Genomic DNA, 24,557 nt, shown 5'->3' on the forward strand with positions numbered 1-24,557 from the left:
AAGTTCAGTTTACAGCAGGGGTCTTCAACAGGGGGTCCGGGACCCCTAGGGGGTCCTCCGAGTTACTACAGGGGGTCCGCCAAATCTTTATGTGATATGATTTTTCTTTTTTACCATAACCACTCGAAGCCTAGCATCCCTTTTCTGAGAAGAACTTTAGCCAAAAATAGCAGATCTACAAGCTCACAACGCCTCGGCTATTTTTGGCAAAGAGGTATAGGTGTAGAGGGAAAAAAGAGCAGACCAAGTAAACAAAAAAAAGTATAATTTACTTGAGCACCTGCCCCTCAAAATGTCTGTGCACGCCACTGGTACTGCATGTGCCTACGGATAAACCCTCAAACATAAGGCCTGCTGCCTGCCGGAGGCGTACGAATGAAAGAGATAGGGATAGACAGAGTGAGAGAAAAGAGCAACGAGGATTGAACAGAAACACACACACACACACACACACACACACACACACACACACACACACACACGTCCTCAGAAGAACAGAGGAGGGGAAGAGGAAAGCAACACAAAGAGAAGAACAACGATTTTTACATTTTTGCTAGAATGATTTTTGAAGCGGTTTCTTTTCTTTTTCAGATGTTTGAAAGCAGAGAGGAGGCTGACTGATGGCCCGCCCAGACCAGGAGGAACCTGGCCTGCAATTTGTCACAAGTCTCAGATGAAGGACCACGACTCTGTCTTTGTTAACCCATTCAATCCGGGAAATGCCATTTTACATTGTAGCTATGTATACAGCAACATAACGTTTTTTTTTTTCAGAAAACTCAATAGGATTTAGAACAGTGGTTTAGAACAGTTGGTTCTCATAAATAGCAGATATACAAGCTCACAGCATGTCACTTTGTCCCACGAAAATTCAAATAATTTTGAATTTTCTTTGACACAAATCTTCTCTTCTGGGGGTCCCCTGGCACAAAACATTTTCAAATGAGGGTCCGTGTCCAAATACATATCAATTTGGGGGTCCTTGGCAATGAAAAAGTTTGAGAAACACTGATTTAGTGGGGCTCTGCTCTAAAACAGCGTAAACCCTCATCACAGTATTATTCAATAAAATGATCGTGTCGGCGTCTATAGAATCACAAAATGAAGACATCTTACAAATCTATTTATTCAAAAACATCATAAAATCTCATCACAATAAAATTACAAAAAACTAAAAACAGACATCGAGGATGCATGACCATTGCAGTGACTTGTCTGCAGTATGTATCTGTATTGATTTGTGTGTGTGTGTGTGTGTGTGTGTGTGTGTGTGTGTGTGTGTGCGTGTGTGTGTGTGTGTGTGTGTGTGTGTGCACACGCATGTGTTAGTGACAACAGGAAGGCCCTTGTGGTGTTAAGCACCAAACTACGATGCAAACACACCCACCCCCACACACACACACACACACACACACACACACACACACACACACGCACACACACGGAGTGTCCCTGTGTGTAAGTGTGTTTAAAGTGTCAAGTCATTGCATTAATTGCTGCATCATCGTCATTTAGGCCAACACTCACTTCACAAATAAAACAAAAACAGTATTGCTCACAGTGTGCATTATCTCAACCCTATCATTTGGCATCCCTCATTTTATTAACCACTTAAACCCCCCCAACAAAAAACATTTTTAAAAAATCTAAAAAATAAAAACAAATAAAAATCTCTCCGGGAAAATAGCTGATCTACAAGCTCACGACACATTGTGAGCTTGCTAACTTTGTACTAATACTGTAGATCTTCCGTTTCCTGAAATGTTCGCCTACAGCGGCATACCCGGAAATAGGGACGTAAGTGTTTTAACCACTTGTATCCTGGCATCCATATTCTGGGGAGAACATTCTGTGAAAATAGCAGATCTACAATCTCACAGTGCGACGCACTGTGAGCTTGTAGATCTGCTATTTTCAGCGACAAGGTTTTGGCGTAGAGATTTTTAGAGACCGGACCAAGTACAAAATCGGCCCCCGATCAACTCAGTATTGTAATTATAGAGGGTTGAAGTGGTTAATGTGCGGGAGGGGCAAGATGGCGGTGGGAGAGAACACAGATACACATGGTTTGGCTCATGCAGAGTCCACACACCTTTAACCATTTGGATAGTTTTGACTCATTCATGTCCCGTGTCTGTCCGCACGTCAGAACGCTCAAAACCGCATGGACACACAACCTAGTTTATTTCTGCAGATGTGAGGTTTGCTCAGTGCATTGTGGGAAACTCGGCAGAACTGGGGAAACTGACCCGTTGGGGCCAGCGAGTACCCTCAGCTCTGTGGACATAAAAGATGGCTGTACGTGATTTTTTTTCACATTTATTTGTTAAAGTAAGTGTTAAGTAGCTCTATATTCCCATGGTAATCGTTGCCATAGAGTGTTTGTTCAGTAAGCTGGAAAGACGGGGGGGGGACCCCCGTTACTGAATACTCTACATAGCAATGATTACTATCAGAATAGATTAGATTTTTTAACAAAAAATAAATAATCACTTACAGCGCCTTTAAAAGGGAGTAGTTCACCCAACTAAAACATCTCCATGAATTCAAGGCTTCATGGGGTGTGTACTGGATAGAAAATGAGATCTTTTTTGGGGCGAACTACTCCGTTACTCTCATTTTAAATCCCTTTATTCAGTGTGTTTCACAGTACTGCTGCTGGAGGTGCGGTCACATCACTACTGAGGTTATCTCCACCATAACGTATCGATGGAGCCTGTGTGCTGAGAGAGAGAGAGAGCTTGCATGTAGTTTCTGTCTAGTCCAAGGGTTCCCAAACTTTTCAGGCAGCGACCCCCCCCAAAATAATCATATTTGAAGTAGGGACCCCCCCCCTCCCCCCACCCACCCACCCTGACAAGCACTTGGATTTGCAGGCATTACATTTAGTTTGACTCGGTTCCACAGATAAATATTGTGAAAATAGCCGAACTACAAGCTCACAGCGCCTCGCAGTTCGGCTATTTTCACAATGTTTGCCTCTTTCTTATGTAATATTTGTCAATGTGGCCAATTCGGTATTAAAACGGTCTTAAAAAGCCATCAAATTGTCACTTTAGAAATGTGCAGATACCCTGTATACACACTTATACTGTATGTTGGTTTGTTTACTGTTGTAGTGGTGAGAAAACAACGTTTGCACATTAAGCTAATCACCATGGGACCCCTCCAAAATAATTTGGGGACCGCGCCCCACAGTTTGGGAACCACTGGTCTAGTTAAATGCCGACTAAAACCGGATATCTTGTAATAATTTAATAAAAAAAAAAACTGTGTATGTCAGCAATATACTTGAAACTGAGCAATAAAACAAAGAGGCAATGAAAATAATAAATCAGTATGATTTTGACATAGATGCAGCGCTTCGGCTGCGGTTGGATCGCCAGGGTTTGTGCAGAAATCTCAAGGTTCGACAATGTTGCGTAAATGTCTAGTAGTTGGACAAGTTGTCAAGTCTTAATCAGATGGAGTGGTGTCCAAAACCAGGACGCGTACGTTGGGAGTGATGGGAGTTAGGTAGAACAATATCCAGGCCCGTGAACTTTCACCCCCCACACACACACACACACACACACACACTGATGTCACCGTGTGTGTTCTTCCAGGCAGACTCCCCCGGGGACAAACACCCCCCATGACGTCAGCATCATGGGGGGGAAAGCAACACGTGCGGGACGAACTTAAAAGGAAGACTTCGCCCATTTTCAACCTATCTACATATAATTGGTCCTCACTAATGCTCCTGATGATATGGTACAATTCTTCTCTACTCCGTATGTGTCTCAGAGGGCTGTGGACAGTTGAGAACCCTGCCTACCAGTGACATCATCATTAAGTTGTTTTGTTTTTTTGGGGGGGTTAATAAAGATTTAATGTGACAACAATGGCTTCCATTCTAGCATGCTAACTTTCCAGGAATAGAAAACCTGCAGTTTCTATTAGCTTGGATTCCCCATCGATGATGTCACTGGTAGGCTGGGGTTCTGAACTGTCCACGGCCCTCCTCCGAGACACAAGACCGAGTGGACAAGAATGGCGCCATGTTATCATGAGCATTAGTGCGGACCAACTATATATGAAGGTTCATGGGGTTCATGAAAATGGGTGAAGTTGTCCTTTAACCAACGGCGAGTTCTGACGTGCAATCTCACACTATTATACTCTTAGCGTTCACGTATACTTTTTACAAGCACGCACACACACACACACACACACACACACACACACACACACACACACACACACACACACACACACACACACACACACACACACACACACACACACACACACACACACACACACACACACACACACACACACACACACACACACACACTAGCCTTGGGCCAAACAAAGGGCATAGCAGGAATACACTTTTGAAAAGGAGAATGAAAATGAGCAGTGCTTGATGTCACCACCTTTTGAGGCTGATCAAGGTTCCATGTGGCTATTTAACCACATGAACCCTTAGCGTCCCTATGGTTTTGAGCGAAAACCAGCCCATCTATGAGTTCACAACGCGTTGTTGTGAGCTTGTAGATCGTCTATTTCCGCTATTCGTCGCACGACAAAGTACGTATAAAGGGTTTAAGTGGTTAAATCAAGAGCAGACTCAAATAAAAACACATCGTCCGTCTGTAAAGGTTGGAGGAAAACCGGGGGGGTTTTCAGTGGTAGTGCAAAACCTCACATCACCGCACGTGAAGCACATCCGCGACTTTCCCGTCACGATAACGCAAACTCCACCGCTCACGTCCGTCCGTCCACTTGTCGGCCGTGTTGCCTCCAGGCGTTACAGTTTGTCTGAGAGCTCTCTCCTCCAATCAGCCGCCCCGCCCCACCCCCCGTCCCCGCGCTTCCAACACAATCCCGACACAGGAAGTAGAAAAGGAAACGCCTCTGTCACCGGGCGCCCTGAGGTTTTCTGCCGTCGCGGCGGAGAGAAAACCCACCGCGACGTGAGCGACCGAGTGGAGCGACGTTATATATATATATATATATGTAGACTCAGGATTTCAGAAGACGTACAGTACATGAAATTCGCTCTCTCGCCGCTATTTTGCGTCCCACCGTTAATACAATAGACGCGCATGCTCGCCGGAGGGGGGGGGGGGATGCAAAATGGCAAAACGGAGGGCGAGTGGCGATGAGGGGGCTTAGCAATCACGAGCCCCTCTTGTGCGCCTCCATTTGATGAGTCCATCGGCAGTCCGTCCTCGGGTGGATGTGGCGTCACTTCTGTGACCGACATCCTGTCTTTGGGCCAGCGGTTCTCAAAGTGGGGGTCCAGGGGAGGGACCCCCTCAAGGGTTCCTTGAGGGGGGAGGGGGTTCCAAATGGACCCCTTAACAGGTCTGTAACTCTGAGAGCGTGTGGAAGTCTGCACTTGTACGCTCTCAGAGAGTTATTGGAGCCCTGGGGAAAAAAAAAAAAAAATGTTTGAGAACCACTGGCGTATACGGTAGTTAGCGGGGTAAGACCATTGGCAGGTCCCACCGGGGGGAGTGTCGTCCCTTCTGTCGCTGACATGGTGTCTTTAATATACTCTAGTGTTCACGTCACGTCTTTGTCCAGGAGCAGAAGGAGCAGGGCAGTGGTCAGTGATGGTGGTGGGGGGGGCGGGGGGGGGTGGTGTTGGGAGGCGGTTGGGAGGCGGTCACCCTAAAATAATTGCATTGAGTCTGTGATCTTAACCCATTCCAACCGGGAACGCATCTCTGTCATGTTTAGATTTCTTTGGGCTATTCAAAAATAGCAGATCTACAAGCTCATAGAGCTTGTAGATCTTCTTCTTTTTTTTTTTATCGTGAAGATTTGTGCAAATCTTCAAATATATATATATTTTTTTTAAGAAAACATTTGTAAAATATTTCGTTGCAGGGATCCCCAGAAGCAAAGATTTGAGCTACAAATGTTCTCTTTAAAAATATATAAATTATTCAAAGATTTGCACAAATGCAGATCTACAAGCTCATAGCTCCGCATATCTGCTAATTTATTTTAATAGCCAAAGAAATCTTAAAATGACACAGACACGTTCCCGGTCTTAAAGGGGTTAATAATATATGAGCTGAAAGTGTCACTTCTTCTTCTTCAGGAAGTCACATGGGGGGGGGGGGGGGAAGCTCCGCAGATCCCCGGTGGAAGGAAGAGTTAAAATCCAGAGAACTACAAAGTCCCAGTGTCTCTCTTTTTCCTATGTGTTATAAGCCCCCCCCCCCCACCCCCCCCAATCTCTCTAAATAAAATAAACATACACCACGGCGATGGCTCAGTTCGGGGGCCCTACTCCCATCGCCCGTTGGCCGGGAAGGACTTTGAGTCCCAGAAATGGTCCGCAGGCGTGTGCTGCGCGCCGTGGTGTGGGTGTGTGTGTGTGTGTGTGTGTGTGTGCGTGTGCCGTGTCCCGCTGTGTCTGACGTGTGTGAGCGCGGGGGGGGCTCTTTGTCAGTCCATCTCCAGGTCCATGAGCTTGTTGCGGGAGCGAGGCGTGTGCGTGGTGTTGCGACAGCAGCACTGGGCGCACACCAGGCCCAGGATGAGAGAGAAGAGACCCACTCCTGAAACACGCACGCATGCACGCGCACAGACACACACACACACACACACACACACACACACACACACACACACACACACACACACACACGCAATACAAACATTAACAACACACACATTAACATTAAAGGAGTAGTTCACCCAAAAAATTACTTATTTTCTATCAATTACACACCCCATGAAGCATTGATTTTTTTTGTTTTTTTCTCGCAGTCCTAAGCCAATAATTTGATTACCGGCGTAAAGATGCTAATGTGTCCGGTAGGAGACTCATAGTAGTGTCTTTGAGTCTCCTACCGGAAATACACCCGGTCATCAAATTATTGGCTCAAGTAATTTTTTTGGGTCAACTATTCTTTTAACCCATTAAGACCTGAGGCGATTCTTAACACATTGGGTGCCAGGTTTTTTTAAAAACAGAGTACACTGAGTGTCAGGATTTTTAACCATTTTTTAGGAGCCGAGATACAGGCTTTTGAAGTCATAAGTTAACCAGAAAGTGGATTGGAGTCAAAATCTTCGGAAAATGATATCTCCTGGTGCTTAGAAGGTAAAAAAAAAAAAAAAAAAAATGAAAAAATGTTTTTTTTCAAAAAATGTTTTTTTTTCAAAAATTAAAAATGATTTCTAAATCCTAACAGTTTTTTGAAAAAACATTTTTCTTTCAAGATTTTTCAAAAATAGCAGATCTACAAGCTCATAGCGTGGCACTCGGTGCCGCGCTATGAGCTTGTATATCTGCTATTTTTGAATAGCCAAAGAAATCTAAAGTGACACAGATGCGTTCCAGGTCTTAATGGGTTAATACGCCAAAGCACATACTGCTACATTTATTTCATTATTCCTTCCATTCCCTAATAATACCGTAAATTTACATTTTTTAAATATAAAATAAAGGATTATAACATGATACAACACAATGATCAAATACACATCATCACATCTCATTTATTATCAGATAAAAAGAGATAATGTAATTGTTACCTAGCGATGCACAGGTTCCATATAATAGAGGCAACTTCAGAGAGTCCCACACTGTAAAAGAGAGAGAGAGAGCATAACTATATACAGTATGAGAGAGAGAGAGAGAGGGTTTCCAACTCTCCATCATTTAGTTGGGGACCACCTGGAACCCCCTTCAAGGGCCACTGGTGGTCCCCGGACCACTGGTTGAGAACCACTGCTATAGAGCTACTCCACAGGCGAGACTATAACTTATCTCCGTAGTTTTTTTTTTCATAAAATAATGTCCTACTTGATCATACTACAGCGTCGCACAAAAGCATCAAAAGCAGCAGATCTACAAGCTTGAAACGAGTCGCCGACTCGTGTCAAGCTTGTAGATCTGCTGCTTTTGATGCTTTTGAACTTGAATCCTGAAAAGTAACAGTTTTGGACCAAGGTTATAATAGTTTGGGATTTTACATTTGAGTTGAAGTTGATTTTTTTGTTCTAATTCAGTTAGTTTTAAGTCAGGTGCAGGATTGAAAAGGGCCAGAGTAAGTATTGTGTAATAAAAACAGAAAAGAAAACTAAGGGCATTTTGTCTATCGTTTATTCAGTTAGTTTTGTAAACACAATACAGTTTCAGTTAGCTCTCTTTTTTTAAATTCTAGTTTTTATTTATTTCAGTTAACAAAAATGTTTTTTTCAATTTTAGTTTTAGTTATTTCGTTAGTTTTCGTCAACTATAATAACCTTGTTTTGGACGTATGAGTTTTCCACCCGACAGAGACGATATACAAGAATACATGTTCTCACACGCACGCACACAGACCCACACACACACACACACACACACACACACACACACACACACACACACACACACACACACACACACACACACACACACACGCACACGCACACGCACACACACACACACACACCCTACTGACCAGCGAACCGGACGGTGATGAATATTGGCGTTGAGGAGAGTTCTCCAGCTTGCGTCCAGGCTCCGGTAGAAGCAGACAGGTACCAGGGTGTCGCTATGCAATGGTACTCCCCACTGTCACTGTACAACAACACAACACACAAAGATACACACTGTCACTATGCAACGGTACTCCCCACTGTCACTGTGTAACAACAAACAACACTGTTACTGTACAACACAACAAAACAAAACAAAACACATTGTCACTGCACAACCCAACACAAAAGTATCATTCTACTTTAACTAATTAACTATGAAAGAGAGCGTTTAGTGCATTGGTTCTCAAAGTGGGGTCCGGGGACCCCCAGGGGTACTTGAGGGGGTTCCAGGGGGTCCCCAGCTAAATGATGGACAGGGACCAAATGGACCCTTATGGGTCTGTAACTCTGAGAGTGTACAAATGGAACCAAATGGACCCTAACGGGTCCATTTGGTTCCATTTGTACACTCTCAGAGTTAAATTAACATTGATTTTACAATATGAATTGGGGTCCCAGAGACATACATGCCATTAAATGGGGGGTCTGTAGCCCTAATGCATGTCAAACTGGGGGTCTTTGAAATTAAAATGGTTGAAAATCACTGCTAGAGAGCCGTAAAAATCTTCTATTATGGGGGTCCCTGGCTTATCTTTTCAAATGGGGGTCCGCGGGCTAATAAATGTCTATTTGGGGGTCCTTGGCACAAAAAAGTTTGAGAACCACTGGTTTAGTGAAGCTCAGTTACTTTTTACAGCTTGGCAACAAGCTGTCAATTAAAAGACGCTGCAACTAGTCGTCACGTTCTCACTTTTTATCCCTATAGGCCAGCCAATGAGGGGTCGGCAATGGCTTCCTCATACTCTGAACCAAGCGCTCAGAACCGCGGTGGAACAGTGACGCTGCCGATTGGGGTTGCAAGACTTCCGCATTTAACTCTCTGCCTGCCAAAAAACGTTTATAAACGTTTTTTGAGAATTAAGCTATTGCCTACCTACATAGTCCAGGGGCCAACACTGATATTTTCACATTGGTACCACCTAAGGCAGGGATGTCAAACATACGGCCCGCGGGCCGGATCAGGCCTGCTAACTAGTTTAATCCGGCCCGCGAGATGATTTTGCAAAGTATTAAAAAAAAAAAAAAAAAAAACATTTTTTCTTTTTTTTTTTTTTTTTGCCAAAAATGTTTTAATTGCTTTTTGGCCAAGTCTACACCTGCAACCACACGTAACTTCCACTTTCCTCTTCTTCTTCCTCGTCTTTGTATTGATATTGTCTGTGTTGGAGCGCCTCAGTGCGGCTGCAGAGTTCATGTGCAACCTCTTCCAGAGAGAGATAGAGACACTAGAAACTCTGCTGGAGACACAAAACAAACTGTATAGACTTGGCCCTTTGAAATAAAATGTATTTTATAAACACATTTTTTTTCTTAACGGTAATCGATTAATTAATCGGTAAGGCCTAACCGGTAAACGGTTAATAAAATGTCTCCATTTGGCCATCCCTATTTGTGAAATTTACATTTTCGGAATGTGCTTGTACTAACTAAGACTAAGTAAAGTAAACAAAGAAAACTATCTGAAGTTGTTGTTATTGTTATTATTAGTTATTATGCCATGATTTTACCGGTCCGGTACCGGTCCGGTACCGGTCCGGCCCTCAGGCCCTCTGGCCCTCCTCCATGTGGCCCCTGAGCTAAAATGAGTTTGCCATCCCTGACCTAAGGTGACCGTAAAGTTTTTGTATTTTTGTCTTCCTACATGTCTCTAGTTTATATTTTGGTATGATAACCCTTCCAATCTTGTAGCTTAATGGCAGTTATCACTACCTACCGGCTAATGTATCCGGTAGGAGACACAAAGTAGAATCTTTGTGTCTCCTACCGGAAATACACCCGGGCATCAAATTATTGCGACAAAAAACAAAATGTATCCATGTATTCAAGGCTTCATGGGGTGTGCAATTGATAACTTCTCGGATTTTTGGTGTTTGCAAAAAGACTGCTTTCCATAAACTTGTAAAAGTTGACCCTCCTTCGGGCTAGGGTGGTCATAGCTGAATGGGTAGAGAGTCCCCCTGGGAAACTTAAAGGAGGAGTTCACCCAAAAAAGTATTTATTTTCTATCAATTGCTCAAAAATTCCAGACTTTTACTTGTAACAGAGTATTTCTACATTGCAGTATTGATATTTGTCCTTAGGTAAAAGATGCAAGTACTTTTTTCCCACCACTGGCTGCTGAGCATAGAGCCTCTAATTTGACATGATGTCCCCCACCAGTGTACCCTGTGTGTCCCTTGAATCCGCTATACCAGCATGCTCTCTGGGTGTCTAAATAACCCATTAAGACCTGAGGCAATTATTAAAAACGTTCTAAATCCTGAGCAGTTTTTTGAAAAAAAAAAAAAAAAAAAGAAATCAAGATTTTTCAAAAATAGTAGATCTACAAGCTCATAGCCACGCTATGAGCTTGTATATCTGCTATTTTTGAATAGCCAAAGAAATCTAAAGTGACACAGATGCGTTCCAGGTCTTAACTCATTTTCTGCCAAAAACGTTTATAAATGTTTATGAGAATTTAGCTATTGCCATTTTACAAAAGAAAAAGTCTAAAATGATTCTTTATTTTTTTGGTTTTTACGTTTTTCCGTTCTTCACAAAGAACCAGGAGATAACATTTTCCAAAAAGTTCAAAAAATAAAAAATAAACAGAGAAATAAATAACATTTTTCCTATGTTTTACCATGCAAACTGCTGGCAAAGGCTGCAAACTGTTTTAGAAAACCCCTGGCAGTTTAAGAGTTAAAGTTACTGCCCGTGCTTCCGTGGTCTGAAACCCCAGTGCGCCTGAGGCAGACACAGATGCACTCGTTACCTTTATAGTGGTAGGCAAGCTGTAAATGATATTTCATGTCAGTCTTGTTTATGAAGAGCAGAGAGTAGCTTAACATAACAGGACATTATATGTTATAAGTAATGTAGCTTGCCCAATACTGACATGTGCCTGTTGCACGTCTTAACACTGCTGCCCTAGTCTGAAAAAAAACTCAAAGCACCAAAAGAAGTGAGCTGAATGGAAGGAGCTCCTGTCTCAGCGAGAGAGCCTATAGGCGGAGACACTAGTTAGTTAACCCATTAAGACCTGGAACTGTGTCATTTTTAGATTTGAGCTAAAAAGCATTATTTTACACTTTGGCTTATTCAAAAATAGCAGATCTACAAGTTCATAGCGCGGCACCGAGTGCCGCGCTACGAACTTGTAGATCTGCTATTTTTGAAAAATTGTGAAAACGTGTGAAAATCTTCTGTATATATATATTTTAAAGCGAACATTTTTAACTCAAATCTTTGCTTCTGGGGGGTCCCTGGAACAAAATATTTTGATGGGGGTCCGCGGCCAAATACATATCATTTTGGGGGTCCTTGACATGAAAAAAGATTGAGCACCACTGATATAGAAACACACGTTTTTCAGAAAACTGTTGAGATTTAGGAGACGTGTAGAATCGGCTTCAGGTCTCAATGGGTTAAACGAACAGGGGAAAGACAACCTCTAACTGTTGGCTGGCGGGACGAAGAGAGACATTTTGTCACTTTGTAAGCATTTAAAGGAGTAGTTCACCCAAAAAATTACTTATTTCTATCAATTACACGTCCCATGAAGCCTTGATTTCATGGATTTATTTTTGTTTTTGTGGCATTCCTAAGACAATAATTTGATGACCGTGTGTATTTCCGGTAGGAGACACAAATAATCTACTTTGTGTCTCCTACCGGATACATTAGCCGGTAGGAGACTGGAAATCAAATTATTAGCTTAGGAATGCAACAAAAACAAAAAAGAATCCATGGATTCAAGGCTTCATAGGGTGTGCAATTGATAGAAAATAAGTCATTTTTGGGTGAACTGCTCCTTTAAACAACAGCAACACCAACAGCAGACCAAAAACAATGCAAATGAACTCCCGATAATGACAAGTCTAGTCCTCATACATAGGGTTGATATTATGAAGATATTAGATGTGATTTCCAGAAAAAAAGACAAAACAAAACAGTCTTATGTTGAGAGACAAAACGTTTTTTTGTGGGCTACGATTTCCAGAGCGATAAATACAATTCCATTGACATCGCACACACACACACACAGTGGTGGAAAAAGTACTCAAATTCTTTACTTAAGTAAAAGTACCAATACTGCAATATAAAAATACTCTGTTACAAGTAAAAGTCCAGGATTCAAAATGTACTTGAGTAAAAGTACAAAAGTATTGGCATCAAAATGTACTTAAAGTACCAAAAGTAAAAGTACTAAATATTTGAAAATAGCCGATCTACAAGCTCACAACGCGTCGCGATGCGACGCGTTGTGAGCTTGTAGATCTGCTATTTTCAAATAGCCTAGGTATAAAATAGGGCTAAATTGGTTAATGCATGTTTTATAATGTTATAATTTACATATGAAAAGTAACTAGTAACTAAAGATTTCAAATAAATGCAATGGAGTAAAAGTACAATATTTGCCTCTGAGATGTAGTGGAGTAGAAGTAAAAGTATTGGAAATTGGAAATACTCAAGTAAAGTACAAATACCTCAAAATTGTACTTAAGTACAGTACTTAAGTAAATGTACTTAGTTACTTTCCACCACTGCGGTGACACACACACACACACACACACCAACCTGTCCTGGGTTCCGTGGATGTTCAGCACGTAGGTGTGCGTGTCACTGCGCTCCAAGAACAGGTCGCTGGACGAGTTACGGCCCTCCTTCCTGACCACCCCGAAACGATCCACGCTGAGCAGCTGGGTCTTAGAGTCCCCGCCACGCACCTTACTGAACAACCAACTCACCTCATACGCCAGGTCATCTGGAGAGAGAGAGAGAGAGGGAGAGAGAGAGAGAGATAGTTAGGATGCATGTTATTCACTTGTTCTCTCGGTAAACGTAATGTTGTGACTTATGTTGTGTGTTTTATGTTATATGTATGCTTTGGCAATGTAAAGCGGAGAGAGCAACGAGAGAGAGAGAGAGAGAGAGAGAGAGAGAGAGAGAGAGAGAGAGAGAGAGAGAGAGAGAGAGAGAGAGAGAAAAGACAAGCAAACGATCAGAGAGCAACGAGAGAGAGAGGGTTAGTTATGGTATACTTGTCCAATTAAAATGCATTGTGACATAAAGTAGAGGAAACTTCACAGCATAACAAAGTCCTTGACCTAGTTTTACTCCTGCCTTTAATGTTGGCGCATATATTAGAGCTTAGCTTAGACCTCCGAGTAACTGAGTGAGTGAGTGAGTGAGTGAGTGAGTGAGTGAGTGAGTGAGTGAGTGAGTGAGTGAGTGAGTGAGTGAGTCAGTGAGCGAGCGAGTGAGTGAGTGAGTGAGTCAGTGAGTGAGTCAGTCAGTGAGTGTGTGAGTGAGTCAGTCAGTGAGCGAGCGAGCGAGTGAGTGAGTGAGTCAGTGAGTGAGTCAGTCAGTGAGTGTGTGAGTGAGTCAGTGAGCGAGCGAGTGAGTGAGTGAGTGAGTGAGTGAGTGAGTGAGTGAGTCAGTGAGTGAGTCAGTCAGTCAGTGAGTGAGTGAGTGAGTGAGTGAGTGAGTGAGTGAACGAGTGAGCGAGGCCGGAAATTACGTCATTTAAAAAGATAAATAACCCGGTCCGCTGCAATGTTATCAGATTTATAAAAATACATTTATCTCTGATTTATTTTCCCAGATTGTCTTTTTGGTGAAAACAAGCTATATTCAACTGCCGATATCTAAAGAACGGAAGATCGCGGTTAAAAGAAATGTTCATCCGGTAGATAGAAGAGCCCAGACAGCTTTTGTTTACATCCTTGTCCTCGTGGTGGGTTCCGTGGGTCTCCGCGGGTCGTCAAAATGAGGTAAAAACGCTGGCGGTGGCGGATGAATTCATTAATTAATACCCGGCAGTTGATGTGTTAAGCTGTTTTGGCCACGAGATCTGCTCAGCTGTAACGTCACCAGACAGTGGAAACCACCACCACCGCTTTTCACTTCTCATCTCACTTCTTTCTTTCCTTTTCTCTGTCGGCTGGACAAATCTCGTGAAGTGATTTGTGGTTTTGTCAGAAGGTGTCTTCCCTCAAGTTCCTTTTCTTCGCCATCGCTGGGCAGTTGTTGCTGACGGGACGAATATGTACTTATAATGTCGCTGACAGCACTCGATCCAGTTTCATGTAGGGACGGTACGCGCGCCGCACAGTCGCTTCTGTATTTGTTTTGTCAAATTATTTGCGGGTTTGCCAGAAAAGTGTCTTTACAGGTTTCTTCACATTGCTGTGCAGTCCTTGATGAGACATAAGACTTTCCATCAGTGGTGGAAAAAGTACTCAAATTCTTTACTTAACACATTGGCTGCCAGCATTTTTTTTTTTCCTACAGTAGACTGCCAGACTTTTTCAATGAAAAAAAAAAAGTACTCAGGAGCCGAGATACAGAATTTTTAAGTTTTAGAGAGAGAGAGAGAGAGAGAGAGAGAGAGAGAGAGAGAGAGACAGAGTGAGAGAGAGAGAGAGAGAGAGAGAGAGAGAGAGAGAGAGAGAGAGAGAGAGAGAGAGAGAGAGAGAGAGAGAGAGAGAGAGAGAGAGAGAGAGAGAGAGAGAGAGAGAGAGAGAGAGAGAGACAGAGTGAGAGAGAGAGAGAGAGAGAGAGAGAGAGAGAGAGAGAGAGAGAGAGAGAGAGAGAGAGAGACCGAGAGAGACAGACAGACAGAGAAACAATACAAAAGACAAGCAAACGATCAGAGAGCAACAAGAGGTTCAGAGACTGAGTTTGAAAAACGACAAGAGAGCGAGTGAACGGGAAACAAATAAGAGCAATGAAGGGAGAGAGAGAGAGAGAGAGACTCCCGCTGGGATAAGAGATGCTCTAACTACTACTCATTATACTGTCAGAGAGAGAAAGACTATTAGTACACGCACGCACGCACGCACACACGCGCACATGCACACACACACACACACACACACACACACACAGTTGGTGCTTGATTATTCTCTGCTGTTTGAGGAAGAATAGAATGGAAGAGAAGATAAAAAAGAGGAGATAAAAAAGAGAAGAGAAGAGAAGAGAAGAGCATTAAGAGGAAAAGAAAGAAAGAGAGGGGTGTACTGACCCGGAAGAGAGGACCGAGTCACTTCTGATTCCCTCTCATCCTCTCCTTTCATCTCTCTCTCTCTCTACTGTTTTAAATATTTAAGGCCTACATGTTTCTCTGATGATGATTGCCACGCTGCTTAAAGGACAACTTTGGTTTTTTACAACCAAGGTTTATATTTTAGCTTGTAATTAAAGTAAATAAATGATGTGTGTTATTTCTTTTTCATTTACTGCTTTCTATAGTTTTAGCAATTTTCATGATATTTTTTTTTACAGTGAGCGGGGGCATTCTGTCCGGTGGCTAAATATGCCATTTTTACACAATAAAAAAGGTCCTGTGGTCTTTGATGGCCAGATGTGAGTTATTGGGGGCTAGAAGAGCTACTGTAAATAATAATAAAGAAAACGCCGGGTTATTGTGTAAAAAAAGACATATTTAGCCACCGGACAGAATGCCCCCGCCCACTGTAAAAAAGATCGCAAAAATTGTTAAAACTATAGAAAGCAGTAAATGAAAAAAAAAATAACACACATCATTTATTAACCAATATTAAACCAATACTGACACCACACTTTAAACTCAAGCCATCAAACACAGTGGCCCTCATTTATCAACGCAGCGTATAAACCGGCGTATATTTTTCCATACATTCGGCCGTGCACCACCAACGTCGAAGTCACATTTATCAACGGATCCTAAACAGCTGATCCGAGCGTACATCAGGTCGGGGCTTTGATAAATCTCACGTCTGAAAACGAGCGTCATTTAAATAACACGCCCTTAAATATTCTCAAAACGCCCCGATTTGACGACATGAAGACGAACCAGAATACGACCAAAGACATGAAAAGCCAATAAGAAATAGCTTCCCCCGATCGCCTCGTCACACACGCACACGCCCCTCTCTCTCTCTCTCTCTCACACACACACGCCCGCCTGTGTTTTTCATGTAATCCGCAGCGGTATCTTTGTCACTTAGGCTTGTAGCCTATATGAATGACATATTATGATAACAATCACATCGCCATGAATGGAATACGTTTGTATATTAATTTATTTACCCCATACCGAGCAGTGCGCGTTCAAGTTACACTAAAATAAAGCAGTCAGACTCGGCCAGGCTGCAGTGATTCCGTGCCGCCACGTTAATAAGATTGAGATTGGAGCGTCGGGTTTATATCCTTAACCCAGCCAGGTTGTAGTCTTCATAACTCTCTATGACATAACGCCATAACATAGGACAAGCTACTGTAAGTTTGTAGTCCATGAAATGATCGTCGGGAGTCCCGAAAATGCGTTCGCATGAAGCGCTGTATATTTTGAAAATAGCCGATCTACAAGCTCACAACGCGTCGCGTTGTGAGCTTGTAGATCTGCTATTTTAAAATAGCCAATGCAACCGAATGACTGTTAAAGCAGTTTGTTTAAATTACTTTATAAAATGTTATATTTTCACAGGGATTATTTATTAGTGTAGATATACATTTTGGAGTGGATATATGTGTCCAGATGCCTGTCAGACCGTCAGACAATGCTGCTCCACAGGTCTAGAATGGAATAAACGGGCGCAGCCAACGTCAACAACTGGTCTCGACCAGACGTGAGATCTCAGCGTAAAGTAGGATGAAGCCCACGTCAGGATATATTGATGAATGCCGAAAGGTGCGGTGATCTCGCCGTACGCTCATTATTCGGACTGCGCGTTGATAAATGAGGGCCATTGTGTGCACTGTGGCCAGAGGATGAGAGACGCCATTTTAGTCCAGTTATTATTGGGTGATACAGAGCCAGTGGTGGAAAAAGTACTCATATGTTGTACTTAAGTAAAAGTATCAATACTGCAATGAGGAAATACTCACGTTACAAGTAAAAGTCAGGAATTCAAAATGTACTTAGTAAAAGTACAAAAGTATTGGCATCAACATGTACCTAAAGTACCAAAGGTACTCGTCATGCAGAATGTCCCATTTCAAGTTTCCAACTGTATGAAAATCATTTGAAAATAGCCGATCGACAAGCCCTGTGAGCTTTGTCGATCTGCTATTTTCCTGCGAAAGCTTATACGGATGCTGAGGTTTAGGTGGTTAATTAAGAGGGCTGAAGACTCTTCTCTTTGCCCAGAGTGTCTGTCAACTCAAAATGCTTTTGCGTCACGCTGTCTTCAACACATCTGTCTGTCCCCAGCAGACCCTAAACATGTAAGAATGAATAGTTTTGCTGTCCCAACTAAGACCCTAAACCAGGGGTCTTCAACGTTTTCAGGTCAAGGACCCCCTAGCTGAGAGAGAGATGAAGCAGGGACCCCACTCTATATTGTATAAAATTGTGTTTCAGATAAACTTTTGCTGCTCTTTTTTCCCTCTACACCTATAACTCTTTGCCAAAAATAGCCGATCTACAAGCTCACAACGCCTCGCAGAGCGAGGCGTTGTGAGCTTGTAGATCGGCTATTTTTGGCTAAAGTTCTCCTCAGAAAAGGGATGCTAGGATTCAAGTGGTTAATGTAAAAAAAATAATCTTATCCCAAAAAGATTTGGGGGACCCCCTGTAGTAACTTTGAGGACCCCCTAGGGGTCCCGGACCCCCTGTTGAAGACCCCTGCCCTAAACATGTAAGAATGAATAGTTTTGCTGTCCCAACTAAGACTCTAAGAGTGTAAGAATGAGTTAATGTTGCATTGCGAACAGGAACAAAGACATATTGGCGGCATTTCTAGCACAGTAAGAGTGAGAGTCTCAGAAACCTAAGTTCTTACACAAACCTAGATGCGTCTGGAGCGCGCCTCGCTAAGCTCAAGGCCTTGCTGTCAGAGCACCGGCCTTATTGTCAACTGATTTATGAAGTCCTGTATTCGTTGTAAAACACTGCACTGTACAGGACGTTGAGTTGAGAAACAAGTGCTCCTCTTCCCCAGCCATCCTTGGAAAAAAAACACTATAGCGGACGCAGGGCAAACCTACTGGATCCATTTAAAAAGGATAGTTCACCCCAACAAAAAAAAAGTTTTCCTATCGATTAGTCACCCCATGGAGACTTGAATTCACGGATATTGTTTTGTTTTTGTCGCATTCCTAAGCCAATAATTTGATGACCAGCGGACCGGTAGGCAGAGGTTCCGGTAGGAGACACAAAGGAGACTCTTTGTGTCTCCTACAAAAAAAAAATATCCATGAATTCAAGTCTCCATGGGGTGACTAATCGATAGGAAAAAAAAGTTATTTTGGGGGTGAACTATCCCTTTAAGAAGCTAATAGTGAACCTAATAACTCATAGCCAACGTCAGTTCTCCACTCCAGAAACACGTATGTGCTCTTTTGGAGATTAAATAATTAAAAGGCTTAAAGGAGTAGTTCACCCAAAACATTACTTATTTTCTATCAATTACACACCCCATGAAGCCTCGAATTCATGGCGATTTTTTTGTTTGTCGCAATTCCTGAGCCAATAATTTGATGACCGGCGGAGTCTCAATTGAGTCTCTGCCGAGCAGCCCCCCGGTCGTTGAATTATTGTCTCATGGACCCCTAGCTGGGGGTCCCTGCCCTGGACCCCACTTTGAGACGCGCTGAACTGGAGATTCTAGAGCAGCTGTTCTCAAACTTTTTCATGTCAAGGACCCCCAAATTGACATTATTAGCCCGCGGACCCCCATTTCAAAAGATAAGCCAGGGACCCCCATAAGAGAAGATTTTTACGGCTCTAGCAGTGATTCTCAACAATTTTAATTTCAAGGACCCCCAGTTTGACATGCATTAGGCTACGGACCCCCATTTTATTGCATCTCTATCTCTGGGACCCCAATTTATATTGTAAAACCAATGTTAATTTAACTCTGAGAGTGTAACGGGTCCATTTGGTTCCATTTGTACACTCTCAGAGTTACAGACCCATAAGGGTCCATTTGGTTCCTATCCATCATTTAGCTGGGGACCCCCTGGAACCCCCTCAAGTACCCCTGGGGGTCCCCGGACCCCACTTTGAGAACCAATGTTCTAGAGGGCCAGTTCGGAATAGAAATGTGAGCGAGGACCAACGCCACTGTGTTCATACTGGCTACATGGAGGGTGAGGATGACGATGACGAAGATAGGATGGGACAGCGGAGGAAGAGAGGGTCAGGGAGGGCGTCTGTGGACTCGACCGGCGGAGCGCTCCGTCCAAAACCAGGGGCTGGACAGGAAGTGACACGAGGGAGAGCGAGCGCGAGGGTCCACTGACCACTGACCACACACACACACACACACACAGTGGTGTAAAGTAACTAAGTACATTTACTTACTTTTACTCCACTACAATTATTTGAAAACTTTAGTTACCAGTTACTTTGCATATATAAATTATTATATTATATAACGTACATTAACCACTTCAGCCCTATTTTATACCTAGGCTATTTTCAAACATCTTAGTACTTTTGGTACTTTAAGTACATTTTCATACCAATACTTTTGCAATTTTACTCAAGTACATTTTTAATTCCGGACTTTTACTTGTAACGGAGTACTTCTGCATTGCAGTATTGATACTTTTACTTGAGTAAAACATTTGAGTACTTTTTCCACTACTGCACACACACACACACACACACACACACACACACACACACACACACACACACACACACACACACACGCATGTTTGCAGTGATGTAATAACTACATGTAACTACGTACATTTACCCGCAGTCAAATGCATATCATTTTGGGGGTCTCGTTCGAGACACTGATTTAGAAGGCATTTGTAGAATGGGGTCTTAATGGGCTTTAAAAGTATGTTCAAACTGTACCACACTCTCATTGTTTTAGGAAGTTATACTAGGTACTGTAGGAGAGAGAGAGAGAGTGTGTGTGTGTGTGTGTGTGTGTGTGTGTGTGTGTGTGTGTGTGTGTGTGTGTGTGTGTGTGTGTGTGTGTGTGTGTGTGTGTGTGTGTGTGTGTGTGTGTGTGTGTGTGTGTGTGTGTGTTATTGGCTGATAGAAGAGTGTCTATGTGTGGAAGGTAATAACAGTAAAATGGCTGTCTGTGGAAATGAAGGCAATCTGATTGGATTTCTCTGCATTAACCCATTGAGACCTGAAGCCGATTCTATACATGTCTCCTAAATCCCAACAATTTTCGGAAAAACTTATGTTTCTGTATCAGTGGTGCTCAATCTTTTTCATGTCAAGGACCCCCAAAATGATATGTATTTGGCCGCGGACCCCCATCAAAATATCTTGTTCCAGGGACCCCCCAGAAGCAAAGATCTGAGTTAAAAATGTTCGCTTTAAAAATATATATATTCAGAAGATTTGCACACATTTTCACGATTTTTCAAAAATAGCAGATCTACAAGCTCGTAGCGCGGCACTCGGTGCCGCGCTACGAGCTTGTATATCTGCTATTTTTGAATAGCCTAAAGTGTAAAATAATGCTTTTTAGCTCAAATCAAAAAATGACACAGTTCCAGGTCTTAATGGGTTAATCCCTGGAGGACAGTTCCCCCCCACACAAGCGCGCGCGCACACACACACACACACACACACACACACACACACACACACACACAAAAGAATGCACGCATGTTAATATACAACACGCACATGCACATTGCACACACGCACGCACGCACACCACGCACGCACTCCATGGATGAATATGCACAAATGTGCATGTGCACATGTGCAATAAACACTTTACGCACACACACACACACACACAAAGAAACAGGGTGAGAAGAGAACACCAGCAGCGCTCCTAATGAAACTGGTGGTGTGTGTGTGTGTGTGTGTGTGTGTGTGTGTGTGTGTGTGTGTTCGTTCTCTCTGCCTCATAAAGCAGGCCTGTGCTGCCTGTTACCAGGGCATACTAAACACTTTTGTAGACACCATTGTGAGTTAGTTGTGATAGAAACAGAGCCACAGAGTATGACAGCCCCAACGTGCCTCGTATCTCACACACGGGAACTTCACTTCTATCCTGAAACCAAGTCGCTTATTGGGTCTAAATATCGGTTTCGATATATTTCCGCTGAATTGCCCAGTCCTACCTTCAGGTCATCTTTTAGGATTAAAATAGCACTATGGCTTTGACTCTTGTGCTTAATCATTTGGTTGATTTTACCCTGGCTACTTTTGTATTTCTGTCAAGTCACTCTGGATAAAAAAAAAAATTTTTTTCCTATCGATTAGTCACCCCATGGGGACTTGAATTCATGGACATTATTTTATTTTTAGTCGCATTCCTAAGCCAATAATTTGATGACCAGCGGACCGGTAGGCAGCGGTTCCGGTAGGAGATACAAAGGAGACTCTTTGTGTCTCCTACCGAAACCGCTGCCGGTCATCAAATCAGTGGAACTATCCCTTTAACCCATTAAGACCTGGAACTGTGTCCTTTTTAGATTTGAGCTAAAAAGCATTATTTTACACTTTAACTATTCAAAAATAGCAGATATACAAGCTCGTAGCGCGGCACCGAGTGCCGCGCTACGAGCTTGTAGATCTGCTATTTTTGAAAATTCGTGAAAATGTGTGCAAATCTTTGAATATATATATTTTTAAAGTGAACATTTTTAACTCAAATCTTTGCTTCTGGGGGGTCCCTGGAATAACATATTTTGATGGGGGTCCGCGGCCAAATACATATAATTTTGGGGGTCCTTGGCATGAAAAAGATTGAGCACCACTGATATAGAAACATACGTTTTTCAGAAAACTGTTGGGATTTAGAAGACATGTAGAATCGGCTTCAGGTCTCAATGGGTTAATAGGCGGTTGAATATCAGCGTCCAATTGACTCACGAAGCAAAACCTGATCTGGACTAGCCTACATCTCATCTCATCGACTTCTAAGCTCGGAGATGGTTTTATTGTTATTCTAGTGTCCCTAAATGAACCACTAAGCGCTTCCACGCGGCGCACAGATTGAAAAATGAGACAATTCCATGGAACTCATCTTTTTAAGTTCCGTTGCTCCGCACGTTCCTCTTTGCTTGTTAAGCCATTGAGACCGGGAACGCATCTGTGTGTCATTTTTAGATTTCCTTGGGCAATTAAAAAAATAGCAGATCTACAAGCTCGTAGATCTGCTATTTGTCAAACATTTCGTTCCGGGATCCCCCAGAAGCAAAGATTTGAGTTACAAATGTCCGCCAAAAAAAAGAAAAGAGAAAGAAGTTCAAATATTTGCACAACTTTTCATGATTTCTCAAGTGCCGGCGCTATGAAGCTTGTAGATCTGCTATTTTTGAACAGCCCAACGAAATATAAAAATGACAACACAGATGCGTTCCCGGGCTTAAAGAGTTAACAGGAAATCTTAATGGGCTGAAGATTATCACCCTGTGTGTGCACACACACACACACACACACACACACACACACACACACACACACACACACACACACACACACACACACACACACACACACACACACACACACACACACACACACACACACACACACACACACACACGCACACACACACACACACACACACACACCGCCATTTAGGTCTCTCCGCAACCCCACCACCCAAAAAAAAAAAAACTAGACACAATCCCAGTTCACAGCGTGGTGCACGCACATCATTTATTTCAAATGATTCATTTCATGTAATTTAGGATCGTCACGGGGAAGTCTACAGAGTTTACACCCGACCTACGTGAATTAGGTTTTATCACTCACCGTCTCTCTCTCTCTCTCTCTCTCCCACCCTCTAATACATCATCATTTTGGGGGCCCTTGGCACAAAAACATTCAGAGAACAACTGATTTAGAAGGCATTTTGTGGAACCTGCCTCGGGTTTCAATGGGTTAAAACAATCGGTGAGGTTTCGCAGTGTATGAGGGCCAAATCATTGACCGCTACACAAGCAACTCCACCAGCTTATTTGGTCTCGTTTCTATAGCGTAGTTCAGGGGTCTTCAACAGGGGGTCCGGGACCCCTAAGGGGGTCCTCAGAGTTACTACAGGGGGTCCGCCAAATCTTTGTAATATATATATATTTTTGGACCCTAGCATCCCTTTTCGGATGAGAACTTTAGCCAAAAAATAGCCGATCTACAAGCTCACAACGCCTCGCGCTGCGAGGCGTTGTGAGCTTGTAGATCGGCTATTTTTTGGCAAAGAGTTATAGGTTGTAGAGGGAAAAAAGCATCAAACGTTTATCTGAAACACAATTTTATACAATACAGAGGGGGTCCCTGCTTCATCTCTCTCTCAGCTAGGGGGTCCTTGCTAAAATGTTTCATGATTTTTTTTTACAAGCTTCAAGACGTATCATAGGTTTAAAGTGCGCATAGGTGCCCCATAATAGTCGTGTCTTTCGGGCTCGTTTCCATACAAGCGGTCGCTTATTTCTCTCGCAAAATCAGGGCAACTCTGTCTCTTCAACATCTCTCTCTCTCTCTCTCTCTTTCCTCTCCAACAGCACTTTGTTCACATTCATGTTCACACCCTCTCTCTCTCTCTCTCTCTCTCTCCCTCTCTCTCCCCTGCTCTGTTCCCTCGCTCTCCCATTTAGACGAGTCTTTGCATTCTGTTCCTACTTCACTCTCTCTCTCTCAATTCACTCTCTTTATTGCCGTCTATTCACTCCCACTGCTCTCCCTCCATCTATTAAGGGCCCCCCCCCCCCCCCCCCCCTCTCTCTCTCTCTACTTTTCTTTCCTGTTTACTACGCCCTTCTCTCTCTCTCTCTCTCTCTCTCTGACTAATGGAGCATAAGATGGACTAATTAACGGCTGCCTGTCGGCCCTGCAAAGACAGCTGGGTAATTTGGTACAGTGGGCTCCAGTTTACTGAGGAGAGGAGAGGAGAGGAGAGGAGAGGAGAGGAGAGGAGAGGAGAGGAGAGGAGAGGAGAGGAGAGGAGAGGAGAGGAGAGGAGAGGAGAGGAGAGAAGAGGAGAGGAGAGGAGAGGAGAGGAGAGGAGAGGAGAGGAGCTGTTAGTCGACTAAAATCAACTGTAGATTTAGTCGAC

General features: G+C 43.1%; 1 protein-coding gene across 1 annotated transcript in view; it reads right to left on the reverse strand.

The window, feature by feature from the left end:
- Positions 1-1,110: 1,110 nt before the first annotated feature.
- ptgfrnb (prostaglandin F2 receptor inhibitor b) overlaps positions 1,111-24,557 on the reverse strand; it is a 150,343-nt gene continuing 126,896 nt past the window's right edge. Inside the window, exons 13-17 of the mRNA XM_084050559.1 lie at positions 13,159-13,345; positions 8,460-8,578; positions 7,546-7,596; positions 4,296-6,563; positions 1,111-4,179 (exon numbers count right to left, since the gene is read on the reverse strand). Coding sequence (XP_083906685.1) covers positions 6,451-6,563; positions 7,546-7,596; positions 8,460-8,578; positions 13,159-13,345 — 470 coding nt within the window. The 3' untranslated portion in view covers positions 1,111-4,179; positions 4,296-6,450. The remainder of the gene's footprint in view (positions 4,180-4,295; positions 6,564-7,545; positions 7,597-8,459; positions 8,579-13,158; positions 13,346-24,557) is intronic.

This window comes from Gymnoscopelus microlampas, assembly GCF_963454915.1.
Source record: "Gymnoscopelus microlampas genome assembly, chromosome: 24".
NCBI classification, from domain to species: Eukaryota; Metazoa; Chordata; class Actinopteri; order Myctophiformes; family Myctophidae; genus Gymnoscopelus; species Gymnoscopelus microlampas.